Here is a 13985-nt window from a genome sequence, read left to right on the forward strand (position 1 = left end):
CTGAACTGGCCGCCTCTGCCCTTTGGAAAATGCTCAAAGCGTTTATAAAAACAGAGGTTTCCAACCAGTCTCACAAACAATACAAGTAATTACAAATACACTAAACAAATCTTAATTTCATTAAATAAGCCTTCTGCTGCTGCTGCTGCGGCTAAGTCGCTTCAGTCGTGTCCGACTCTGTGCGACCCCAGAGAGGCAGCCCACCAGGCTCAGCTGTCCCTGGGATTCTCCAGGCAAGAGCACTGGAGTGGGTTGCCATTACCTTCTACGTTACAGTAAGTTGCACTCTTTTGGCATTTATACTTCATGTCTTAGAAGCAAGAAAATGAAATTTCTTTTTAATTATAATATACTAGATTTTGAAATCCTCACTAATTCAAACATGATATGGTGCCTCCCACAGAGTTAGTGCTTAATTAATAAGTTATTGTTTTTATTAATAATTCATTGAGCCCAGATCAGTTAATTTACCCAAAGTTCCAAAGAGTTTACACAAAAATATTCTTTTTCATTTACTTAAGTAAAAAATAAAATATTTGGGAAGAAACATGGTGCCTTTAATATTTGGAACAGTGTTTAAATTTCATTTATGGGAAAGAAATTTTCTATGTTCTAATAAAAAATAATTGAAAGATGAGCTTATTTCTCAATAATCTTTGAGGTCTCAAATCTATGCTACAGAGATACTAAGAATAATAAGAAATGAAAAGAGAATAACCAACTGATATATAAAGCATAGCATACAAAGCAGTGTCTTCAATTCCCACGTGTAAATTAAAAGATGGACGAAAATGAAGATTCGTATAAATTGAAGACTAATGAATTCTTAAAAAAAGGCAATGAGATAATAGTCCTTGTCTCAAAAAGGGAATTTACCAAAGATTTAATGACAACTAAGAAAGTCTATTATGCTTGCGATCTTGGGGTAAGAAAGATCCTTTATATTAAATGCTAATATTGGCTCCTAGATAGCATGTTGAAAAGCAGAGACATTACTTTGCCGACTAAGGTCCGTCTAGTCAAGGCTATGGTTTTTCCTGTGGTCATGTATGGATGTGAGAGTTGGACTGTGAAGAAAGCTGAGCACCAAAGAATTGATGCTTTTGAACTGCGGTGTTGGAGAAGACTCTTGAGAGTCCCATGGACTGCAAGGAGATCCAACCAGTCCATCCTAAAGGAGATCAGTCCTGGGATTTCTTTGGAGGGAATGATGCTAAAGCTGAAACTCCAGTACTTTGGCCACCTCATGCAAAGAGTTGACTCATTGGGAAAGACTCTGATGCTGGGAGGGATTGGGGGCAGGAGGAGAAGGGGACGACAGAGGATGAGATGGCTGGATGGCATCACAGACTCGATGGATGTGAGTCTGAGTGAACTCCGGGACTTGGTGATGGACAGGGAGGCCTGGCGTGCTGCGACTCATGGGGCTGCAAAGAGTCGGACACGACTGAGCGACTGAACTGAACTGAACTAAACCCATTTTTGGAGAAGGCGATGGCGACCCACGGCGGTGAACAAGAACCCTGGAGCGGGCTGCCACGTCCCCCTCCAGGGGATCTTCCCGACCCAGGGATCAAACCCACGGCCCCTGCACGGGCAGGCGGATTCTTCACCACTGCGCCACCAGAGAAACCCTTAGGTACGATTAGACTTAGAATTCTTTACACATACTTTTCCTTATTTAGTGTGTCCTGGAGGAAAAGACACTAAGGACACTTGCTCTGTGTCTCCAAAAGTAACCTTCGAGAAAGGCCTGCCGACTAGATTCATCCCTGGTCTACCGCAAGGAGCCTGCAGGGAGGAAAGACAAGACGCACCTTCCAAGGTGCAGGCGGGGCTGGCCATCGGGGCCACGACCCCCGTCTCTGTGTCCAGAACGCATGAGAACTAGGGCCAGATTCGCCTCTTGGGAGACCAAGGCGTCATGCCCAGCTTGTAACAAAGATGACTCCTTGTAAATCAGAGTGACGAATTTCCTAGAGGGCAAAGAATATGCCAGGATTTCCTGCAGGAAAGGGCTGGGGAGGCCCCATCCTCACCACGTAGGGACAATGGCATCTCCTGACTCGGGGTTAAGAGGCTCACTTCATTGCCCTCGCCTCTAGGTTTCATTCTGAATGCTCTGTGGAACAGACACCCCCCGAAGGTGAGGCGATCCCGGTTTCTCGGGCTGGGCTGCATCTAACCTGCCTCAGGTTGGGGTGGGGCTCGCACTCAGGCAGACAAGGTGGCTCCCTGTGGTCATCTGTCTATGAACAGGACTCGGGAGGTCTGCCCATGGCCCCAGATCACCAGGTCCATTTCCTTGTGGTCCTCGGCAATCTGCTTCATCACCACCCACTTGCAGAGAGGCTTCAGAAGGGCTGCCTTCCTCGGCAGGTGGCCAGCCGAGCAATACACAGACCACGAATCCAGCCTTAGACCAACGGGATCGTGGGCACGACTCCAGAATATTCTGAACCACGAGGTCCTCTTGTTGGGCCCTCGCGGGTCAGGATCGTCTTACCTGGAAGAATGGAAACTGATTCGTGCTCTGATTAGCACTTGGATCTCACCACCTGCATCCTACTCCCTAGAAGAGATTAGTCTAGCTCAGGGGCTTTCAGTTCAGGCTGAGTTTGCACAAAGGTCCGTCTAGTCTAGGCTATGGTTTTTCCACAGTCAGGTATGGATGTGGAGAGTTGGACTGTGAAGAAAGCTGAGCTCTGAAGAATTGATGCTTTTGAACTGTGGTGTTGGAGAAGACTCTTGAGAGTCCCCTGGAGAGCAAGGAGATCCAACCAGTCCATCCTAAAGGAAATCAGTCCTGACTATTCAGAAGGACTGATGTTGAAGCTGAAGCTCTAATACTTTGGCCACCTGATGAGAAGAACTGACTCATTGGAAAAGACCCTGATGCTGGGAAAGACTGAAGGCGGGAGGAGAAGGGGACGACAGAGGATGAGATGGTTGGATGGCATCACCAACTCATCATGGACATGAGTTTGAGTGAGCTCCGGGAGTTGGTGATGGACAGGGAGGCCTGGCGTGCTGCAGTCCATGGGGTTGCAAAGAGTCAGACATGACTGAGCGACTGAACGGAACTGGGCTCCCTCCCCACGTTGCTGGCAAGGACCTGGGTACCAGCAGGTTAAAGTGTCCTGAGAAGCTGTGAGATGAGCACCCTGTTCTCATCACTCCTCAGAAATATGACACTTCTGCTTAATTAAGACTCTCTGCGCTCCCCAAGACTGTGGACTGGGGAAGTCTCTGTCAAAGTCCCTCTATTAGGAGCCATCCATCCTTTGCCAAGGTCATGCTCATCAGCAGGCCACGGGGGCTACTTTCTCTGATCAGTGCAGATAAACTCAGCACATGACTTGAGGCAGACGCGTGACAGAGGACGCTGCCCCACGTCCCGGTGAGTCTGGAGCATCAGTGAGGCCACAACACTCCTGTATCCTGCTTCACCCAGGAAGCCGCCCCTTTGTTCACAGTCCCAGGCCGCTGGGATCACTCCCTTCTCGGGACAATGAGAGGGTTTGTCTCCTCTGCTGTCTCTCCCGCAGTGTGGTCACTTACTCTTCAGTTGTTACTTATTTCACATGTATATCTCTCACCTCTCTAGTTAACTTGAGGCTTCCAGTTTGGGAGTCTGCAGAACAGGATGATAGCTTTACATAAATGCTGGCTCCTCTGGATAAAACATGTGTAAGACTTCTTGTGTAAACTCTGTTCTTATTGCAAAGTAGAAACGGTTAATTTCCAAGACCGAGGGAGTCACTCTTGGGACTACGTTGCCTCTTCCAATACCTCGAATAGTTGAGAAAATCAGGTTATGGAGCAAAAGAAGAGCTTAACTTTTGGCCAGTACTGAGGAGGCAAGCATTCTAAACCCTAATCAGTTTAAGGAGATAAAATTCCCACACTGCAGAGGCCTCTGGAAAGACACGAAGTCACTGTGTACTAACCCAGATTAATTACCTAGAGAAAACATCTGGGCGCCAGGAAAACAAACAAGTCAGCAAAGACTGAAGTCTGTGACAAGCTCATGAATCTAAGCGCTGAGCTCGGAACAAGCTCCCCAGCACTGCACTGATGACTGTGAGATTAGAGAACAGTGACCTAAGGCACCAATATCTGTTGATGAAATCGGGAGGATATCAGACATCGGTCAAGGAATCTCATCTCCATGGAACTCAGGACTTTGCCAAAAGAGATTTAGGTGATGTACACTGGACATATCCCAGTTTCCATTGGTGGATTCTCAATAACCAATATGTTCAGGAGTCCCTCAAGGGGGCATGCCTCAGAAACAGTGAGCTGACGCTCGGTCCCCTTTAGGTAACGTTTACCCCCACCCCCCGAGTTATGTGACGTTTTTCATCCTATTTTCAAAAACACCCCAGAAGTCATTTAACTTGTGGACAGTGGAGAACAGCAACCCCTATGAGAACTGAAAACCTGCCCTGGTCTGTGGGCTGAACTGCTCGAGGCAAATTCTGTGATGCTCAAGCCTTATTCATTTGGCGTTTACCTCCGGTCCGCACGTACAGGCCCGGCTCTGAGAACCGCGGTGGGAGGTGAGGAAGGCCAATTTCTCTTGCTGACGCGCCAGCCAAGAATACACCTCTTTGTTATCTGGCCTTCGGATGAGAGAAATGGAACCAGATCTGAAGGTCCGGCTCAGGCAGGCTCTGGGTGTTTCCCATCGTTAAACTGATTATTTTAACATCACGTCCGAGACAATAAGTGGAAGTTTAAAATTTCCTCTTTCGGTGGGAGGAAGGCCCTCTTCCCGGCTCATGCTATGTGAACCATGGGACTTGAAATATTTATACTCAGGGGGAGAAAAGGCAGAGCTATGCTTTCTGTTTAAAGGATATAATCCTAAATCGGTTGGCTGTTCCCCTAAACCTCAAGAGGCTGTCTGAATCCATTCAGTCATTACAGCCTTTTAAAACACAAATTCAGGATGGCTTAACCCAGTGCTTCCCAGTATTTCATTTAAACAGTCCTTACTGAATGATAATAATGAGGCAGAAAACCCAAAGTGGACGGTGGGGGAGCCTGTTAAAGGAGCATGTGCAGAGCAGAAGGGTCACGGGGACCCTGTGACCTTCCCACCTTGACCTTCACATGCCCGCGGGGAAGGCAGGCCTACAGCGTGTGTTCCTGGGCCTGGAGACGCACAGACCTGGCGTCCGCGAACGCACTGGCCAAAGCAAGGGCTTCCACAAGCTCGGATTTGACAAGAAACACTTACAGCCCCTTTCCTCGTCTGGGAGGGTGTCAGACACCCCAAGACGTGGCCTGCCTTCTCTGAAGGTGCTCTCACCAGCTCTGAACGGACGAGGGCCAGGCCCCTGTCAAGTCAGGAAGAAGTCGGCCGAGCATATCTGGAAAGCTGCGCCTGGATGAATCGACTTCCTCATATATAATGAATATAATGAATCTTCTTCCTCATATGTAAGGGGGAGACTTGGGGTCAAAAGTAAAATGAATCAGGCTAGAAAAATAAGACCGGAACAGGGTCTGAGAAGCACCAGAGCCTGAGTGAGTGCAGCTGGGGGTACGGTAGATGGTGGAGAATGAAACCGAGAAAGCGGGTGGAAAAGACACGTTCTCTCTACAAGCGAGAAGCACCAACTCCCCCTCCCCTCCCCCAACTCTGACACTCTCTTACAAGAAAAGCACAGTGATGCTGATAAAGGGCTCCGTTTCCTATTTGTTGAAAGGTCCACTTTCCATAGTTTGAAGGATTTCTTTGTTATTCAGCATGCTCACAATTCGAGTTAGACACACACACAAAAAGCGTCTTTGTGACACGAACATCTCGCCGTTACTCCCGAGGATGCACTCTGGAACAAGCCAGAGACACTTCCTGAGGAAGAAAACAGCGGAGAAGAGGGACTGCAGAGGGCAAAGCGGGTGCTGAGCGGATGCTGGGGGACAGGGAGGCGCTTCCACACACTTCATTGACTCAAAACCTGTCCAGGAAACAGCAGCGGCACCGACCACCAACAGACTTTTAGAAAGGATGAGGTTGGTGCGTCAGCGAACAGCTGAAAAGAAGTGGAACCATTTTCTGTAAAGCAGAACCTGCTGGATTTCAGAAGCGTGAGTCTGTGATTCACTGAGCCCTGGGCAGACCAGAAGGGATGGCTTGCCGGAACGATCCTCTCAGCTCCCAGCAAGTGGGAAGAGGACCAGGGGTCTCCGCCTCCCTTCCTCGTGGCCCAGAGGCCAGGCTTTCCCACGGCTCCACCCAGTTTCCATGGTGACCCCACACAGAGACAGGATGCTGCCCTGTCCTGGGGTGAAAACCCTCTCTCCAAACAACGGAAATGCAGACCCAACCTGCCTTCAAGAGAAAATGCTCTTCATACAGATTCTTCAAGGGAGAGAGAGGGCAGAGTATTGCTTAGAAAGAAAATATAATTGTACATTTGGGGAATGATAAATAGTTACTGTTTCTGTAAACAAACCTAGACAAGTATCTTATGAATGTAAAGCTGTTTAAAAATTCTGATTTGAATAGAAGGCTCTCAAGTTCAAGAGAAACTTTTTGGTGTTTTTTGTTTTGTTTTGTTTTTTCAGACCAAAAAAAAGCGAAGTTTAGCCTTCGTGCGCTTTTCCAAAGAATGCGATTGACTCAACGAACTTTCTGCCAATACACCTGCTCCTTCTAGAGTCAAAAAAGGAAAGAAACCAAATCGCTTTTTTAGCGTCAACTGCCACCAATAATTACCAGCTTTGGGGAGGAGCAGTCAGGATGCCTCAACAATATTGTTACGCCTGGTTTTGTTTCATTTGTATTGCTCTGGGGAAATGCCTGAAATGGTAATAAAGCTTCAGCACGACTTGCTGGTTATTCGGTTGCTCTAAAGTAGTGACTTCCACAGTGATGGAGACCCGAGGGATCGCTAACCTCGGAGGGCTACTCACCTTCTGTCCTTTCACGCCATGGCAGTCACACTTCCCGCAGCCAGAGCCAGCACACCCACCCTGGAAGGAAGAGAAAACAGCTTTAAACAGAAGAACATCCATGAACGGAGGCCCAGGTTTCAGCTGAAATGCTTTCGGCATCTTCGCTATTTACGGGAGAAGCCCTACCCAGGTACCACGAGCCCCATCTTCACACACACACTCTGTGGCCTTGTCCTAGGGGGACAAGTCTTTCTGCGATTGCTCAGAAGGCCATCTCTGGCCCTGGCAGACAGAACAGCGATCCCCGAGTGGAACACATCAAAGCATCACTCAGTCCAAAGAGGGAACGCTGTCACTGACACCCTGAGACATGGACCCTCTCCGTTTCCCAAGGCCTAGCAGGACACCGCCCCTACTTGCAAAGGCCTTCTGATGCAGGACTTTCAGTCCTGAGACCAGAGGAAACTGATGGTGGGCACTGGGGTCCACGCTTCATCCCTCACATCCCCAGGACACAATGACACGCAAAATATGCAAAAAAAGAAACAAATAGGCCCAAAGCCTAAATAACAAAATTTTAATTCAATTAAATCAGGAAGTTTCAATAAAAGAACATTCCACAACAAAATGCTCCTGTGATTCATTTCTAACATTTAAAATAAAGTTAAAATGCACAATAAAAAATCCAAGTGGGTAAGACGAGCTGGAGAAGAAGGGAACCGGTGTGTTCAAATGCCCACCAAATGCAACAATCAACCAGCTGCCTCTTGTCTAACAAGACACATATTACCATTCCCGCTTTACAGACGTGAACTCTGACTTAGGAGATTTAATATAACACGCCAGGACAAGCTTGAGATGAATTCAATTCAATCACCATAATGGAAAACTGCCAACACATCAGAAGACAAACAGACGATGGTGCTCAATACATTTGCAATTTCTTTAGAAGAATCCAAATTCTAAACCAGAGTAGACATAGATACTATGGACAGAATGGAAGAGGGTGTGATAGGTAGAATTTAGTTAACAAGCTTTACTAGCAGCTCAATATTAAGCCTGAGATCAACTGCACACCTAAATGCTGCTTCTGGCAATACAGCTTCTAGAAAATAAAACCATATTGTTAACAGTATTGTGACTGCATAAAGTCTGTTTTTTAAAAACAATATGCTCATCTTGGTTCCAATGCCTTGGAAATCTTCTTCATAAAACAACTACATCTGGAAATATTTATTTTATAAAATGAAATCTGAACAAGTGCCTCCAAGACAGTAAGCTGTTCTTAATTTTATATTTTGGAAATGGGGACAACTGACAAGAGTCCAAACAGACTCCAGACACTACAAATCTATTCCTCTCTCTGATTCATCATTCAGGCAATTTTGTCAGCACGCACTCTCGTAACCTCCTAACAGCGTAAATCAATCCACGCACACAGTTTTGCTTCAGAATCTGGGTTTGGGTGACCACTTAGAGCTGTCCAAAGAGATGAGGCTAAAACCTGAAACCTATGCTCCAGAAATTTATCCGAAATGCACAAACATTAAAGAACCAACCGACTGCAGAAAAGAGCCTCCTCAACCATCCCCAAGAAAGGGCTCACTGCTCCAACCCAGTGCCCATGACATGCTGATGCTGAAGCCTCAATACTCTGGCCACATGATGCGAGAGCCACCTCACTGGAAAAGACCCTGATGCTGGGAAAGACTGAGGGCAGGAGGAGAAGGGGGCGACAGGATGAGATGGCTGGATGGCATCACCGACTCGGTGGGCAGGAGTCTGAGCAAGCTCCAGGAGATAGTGGAGGACAGAGAAGCCTGGCGAGCTGCAGGCCACGGGGCCCCAGAGGGTGGGACACGACTCAGTGACTGAAGAACACTGCAACGTTTATCACGTGTCCTTGGCGTGTGTGTCTCCAGGACCCCGAGAGCACCTGGAGGGCAGCCCCAGAGTGCCACACCCAGCCTGATACAGCCCGGGTTTCACCTGCGACCCCATCAGCTGTAAAACCCACCGCTGATTGAACCACGACGCCCCGTCAACTGTTCGATCCGCGCCAACCCCAGAGGTGTTTAAACACGAATACACAGGCGCCTGACTGCTGATGAGACACAGTGGCAGGCGTCTGGGCGCTGTTGTTTTGATGGTGGTGGCGGTGATGCTGGCGTCCATTGAATCAACCTCAAATAACAACCCTAGATGACAGCCCAGCAACACTGGTGTGTCAGCTCACAATTCAGGGACAGCACTATGAGAAACCCCTGCAAAAAGGAACTCCGCAGTGAGCGGGGAGCCTCTCCAGGTCTCCAGACAGCTGGGGAGAGCGGAGGGTCCCAGGGGCCCCCAGCTAAGCTAGCCCCCAGCCAGGCAAGCTCAACGGGTGAGGCAGCCCCACGTCACCTGTGCTCCAGGTGGCCTCCTCTCTGCGACGTCTCAGCCCCACCACGTCCCTGCCTCTGAGCTGGGTTCAGAAACCCACGCTTGCTCCTTGAGCTCTGCTCAGTTACCCAGAAGGAGACCAGAAGGAAAGGCCAATCAGGTTAACACCCACGGCCTTAGGACCTGTCCACCCACAGCCCAGGTTCACCGGGGTTGGGGGTGCGGGGTGGTGGGCAATAGTAGCCCAGGTGGGGTGGGCTTTCCTAACCACAGCTCGACAACAGTGTCTTCAAAACCAGACCCAAGTAACCCAAGTTGAAAAAGGCCATTTGGTGATTCTGAGGTTTCCTCTTCTGAAAGGCTGATTAAAATCTCAGAAGCTTATCTTTATTCAATTTGAGGAAGGTTATAAAAGTGAGTTTCCTGGAACTGTTCCCTTAAGCTATCAGCAAATGCCTTAATTGCAGGAGACCCCAGATAAGAGGTTAGAGGGCCCCCATGGTGGATGCTGAGGTCAAGCTGTTTCTTGAGCTTTTGCGACAGAAACACACCCGCAAATTTCCCTTGAACAACACTCCAGGTCATGACAACTACTGGATGAAACCAGAGATGAGAAAAAGAACTAAAGTCTTAGTATAGCCCTCTTACAGAAATAAAGGACATTCACCCTGCTCCCACCAACGTACATCAAGCAAAAAGAAAATTTCTCAATCCCAGACAAAAGATATTCATGTCTCCTTATCTGCTTTATTCACGTAGGAAATTTTATCACCACTTCTGGCCCTAGGAGACAATCGTGACGCATTGATAATTCAAAGAACATCTAAACGATGGGCAACTTTTCAGAACAAAAGACATTTTTAGACCATGATTTTTGCTTCACAATCTGGGTGGCCTAGCATTTTATGCAAAATGGCTCTGTTTAAAAAAATAAAACCTAATTTTTAGAATAACAAACAAAAATCATGAGAGACACATTTACTTTGCAAAATAAAATCCACTTTGAAATATTGTTATTCTGGCCCACACAATGACCGATGCTGTATCTCACCCTGGCATGCGGAGTCATTTCAGCGGTGACTCAAGGGTGCCTGGCTGAAAAGGACATCAGTGACACTCCGAGCGTCCCTTCGATCTGCCTGACTTTCTGATTTTGAAATAGCTCATTAAGTAAAAGCCTGCAGTGTGCGCGTCTCAACCCTTCATCCTAAACCACTGTTCAAAAGGGCGAACAAAAAAATGGCATGAGTTACTCCGAGTCACAATTTCACTGAGGACCTCACGTGCTAAAGGCCGTGTCACAAGCTTCAGGACTTCCTGGGGAATTACATTCTGCATCTGGACGTCTCCACAGAATCAGAAGAGACCAGGCGGCCCCACTGGCTCCAGCAGCCGTCCCCCCGTCCCCCGCCACCCCTCCACCCCCTGCCAGCTCCAGCACCTCCCTGGGCTGCACATCTGAGGAGGTGGACAAGGCCTGCTCATTTTTCCTGAGGTCTGGAAGATGCTGGGCTCTGAGCAGCTAGCTCCCTGCCCATGTGTTTCGGCTTCTGGAACAGGAAGAACTCGTACTCTGTAACGCACTCCCACCCATCCCTCTTGCCTGGCCCTCCCCCGGGTGCGAGGTCAAGTAAACCAGCCCCGAGTCCCCCGAGGAGGTCCGTGCCTCCTCCCCAGGGAGACACACGCTGAACCTACAGTCCCGGCTGACCAGGCTGGTCAGGAAGACCGTCTCCCCCTGGAAATGGGGGACAAGGTTGAAGATCTCAAAGGTCACAGTGCTGTGGGTCTTGGTCTTATTGGGTTGGCCAAAAAGATGGCATGGGAAAATCCAAACAAGCTTTCTGGCCAGCCCTTAGAAGGAGCTCATCTGTGGCCCACAGCCACACGGGCTACTCGGACCACGTGAGGCTAAGAGAAGCCTGCAAAGTCCTCAGGGGCAAAAGAACCACCACTGTACCCCTAAGCCTGTAGAAGAGCTCAGGGAAAACCAAGCCAGTCTTGACGGCCAGCAACTCACCACGAGAGCGCAACAAATTCCCTCCAAGTGGAGGCCGACCTGAATTAACATTATTTGAAAGAGAAGACTACACCAGCTCTCAATGAAGTCTGTCGGACATGCACACCGTCGACAGAAGGGATCACGCTTAAACATCACACGCAGCATGACTGGAACGGAATGCGGAGTACTTTTATATTCTGTACGAGTCTCTTTACACTCTCCACGAGAGGATGAAACAGTGAATGGAATGTACATTTTCTTTCATGCCCCAATTAAGAGTTCCCAGAAAGTCAAACCATCAGAATTAATGCTATAAAGTATGCTAAGTTCTAAAAATTCCCAAAGATTTACGACACACAGTACGCGCGCCAAAGAAGGAAGAGGGGTGATTGGGGTCAGAGACTTTCATTCAAAATAAACTCAATTTCCGCTCTTTCTCTGGCCTGCAGGCCAACCGAAGGCACTTCTCGACATCACAGTGAGTTCTAGGTGAGCATACAGGAAGGGGGAGGCTTGCTAATTCCATTTAGAGAGACTTTTTACCTAAGCAAGGAAGCCAGCTGCTACACTACTGTGTGTGTGTGTGTGTCTGCGTGGGTGAGAAAAAGAGAGAATGCCCAACCAAGGTAATTTGTTAACCGTGACATATATTCCACAGGGAAGCATGTCTGAAATGAGTTAAACAGAGTGAAATCCTCAATTCTCTGTGGCTCTTTCCCTGCTTCTGGTGGGAGACAGCCCTGTACCAACCCCACTGTAACAATTTTTATGGGTTTCACATCCCGCCAAATAGGGACAAGTGGATCTCGGCCAAGTCTAAACAGCTTATCTTTCAAATTCCTTTTCACATTCTCTGCGCTGTGCAAAATGTCAGAATAGTTTTGTGGTGATGGGACGAGCCCCGTCTTCTTCCTGGTGGTAGCCCTCCTTCGGAGAATCTCGTGCATAGTCACCCACTCCGCTACAGAAACACGCAGAGACACAGGAATGTATTTCAGGGCCACCAGGCCAGAAGCCGAAAAGCAGGGACAGGTCAAAAGTGGAGCTTCCAGACCCCACCTCCAGGGGGAGCTGTCCAGCAGAACAACCCTTCTGCAAAACGATTAGGCTAGGCCGCGGCCCTAGGACAGCAAGGTCAAACCAGTCCAACCTAAGGGAAACCAATCCTAAACATTCATCGCAAGGGCTGATGCTGAAGCCAAAGCCCCCATACTTGGGCCACCTGATGCGAAAAGCTGACTCATTAGCAACGACCCTGAAGCTGGGGAAGACTGGGGGCAGGAGGAGAAGGGGACGACAGAGGATGAGATGGTTGGCTGGCATCACCGAGCCGATGGACCTGAGTCTGAGCAAGCTCCAGAAGCTGGTGATGGACAGGGAAGCCTGGCGTGCTGCAGTCCATGGGTTGCAGAGTCAGACATGAATTAGCGACTGAACAATGACCGGAGCTGAGCATCACACGGGGTCTTGTCCCCAGATTTCACTCTTGGCACCTGCCCCACATGTACGTGGGCAGATGTCATCAAAAGCCACATCATACTTCGTCATTACTGAGACCACTTCACAGCCTTTGCCCTTACCACATGCCACTGAAGTTCAACCTTTTCAATTATATTATTTTTAACTCTGTTTCATTATCCCCAAAATGTTAGTACGGCAGATAAAATGTAACACCCTCCTCTCAAAGCGCCATGAGCTCACTCTTTTTGGAAACTAAAACATCATAAAGAAATAGAGAGCATATATGAGAGATTTTAGTATGCATGTCCTAGCTCACACCGTTTGTAATTTTAACTAGAGTATGCTATTTCTGGTAATTCTTGTTGTAAATGTGTGTGTACTGCCAAGGGGTTCTGCAAAATGGCTGTCAATGACTCCACGGACCCCCCGGCCCAGACAGGAGTGCCCTGAAAAAGAATCCTGAAACTCCTCCAACAGGAGGGGAGGGATGGACGAGGAGTTTAGGGTTAGCAAATGCAAACTGTTATAAACAGAATGGATAAACAACGAAGTCCTACTGTGTAGCACAGGGAACTCTGTTCAAAATCGTACAGTAGCCTAGAATGGAAAAGAATGTGAAAAGAGTATGTGTGTCTACATAGGCAGGCAGATACATGTACAGTTGAATCGCTTTGCTGTGTTGCAGAAATTAACACAACATTGTAAATCAACCATTCCTCAACAAAGTAGTTTTTAAGCCATGATTTAAAAAAAGAACTTCAGCAGGAGAGGAGACACTGTATGACCTCCCAGGATTAAGATCTAGAACAAGTGATGCCATCGACAGCGAAAGTCAGGAGCCTGCCGGTCTCGGGGGGGCTGCCAGAGAGGTCTCCAGGAGCCGGATACTCTCTGCTCGACCAGGGCGAGCGGCAACACGTGTAAATCTTCACTGAGCTGCGAACTTACAGTGTCTGTACTTTGCTGTGCTTTAATCAGGTCTTTCTCGAGGGCGTACTCAAGAACAGTCACTGCCACACTCTACACAGTACGGAGAGCTGGAAGTAGCGGAATAAAACACGGTGGTCTGGATCCGTGGGATGGAATCCTTACCCACTGAGGTTGGTGGGCTATAGCAAGGATGCATCTCAAAGACTCAGTACCGAGCAACTGGGAACCAGGAACAAACAAACAGCAACCCAAGCCGGGAGACGCTGACGATATAAGGTTCAAACCTGAACAAATGCAGTTG

At 48.3% G+C, this 13985-nt stretch overlaps 1 protein-coding gene across 2 annotated transcripts in view; it reads right to left on the reverse strand.

Annotated features, from left to right (window-relative positions):
- COL4A1 (collagen type IV alpha 1 chain) overlaps positions 1-13985 on the reverse strand; it is a 130072-nt gene that overhangs the window by 70361 nt on the left and 45726 nt on the right. For both annotated transcript variants that reach the window (XM_068984270.1, XM_068984269.1), the window contains exon 2: positions 6928-6987. In XM_068984270.1, coding sequence (XP_068840371.1) covers positions 6928-6987 — 60 coding nt within the window. The remainder of the gene's footprint in view (positions 1-6927; positions 6988-13985) is intronic.

Source organism: Capricornis sumatraensis, chromosome 12 (genome assembly GCF_032405125.1).
Source record: "Capricornis sumatraensis isolate serow.1 chromosome 12, serow.2, whole genome shotgun sequence".
NCBI lineage: Eukaryota > Metazoa > Chordata > Mammalia > Artiodactyla > Bovidae > Capricornis > Capricornis sumatraensis.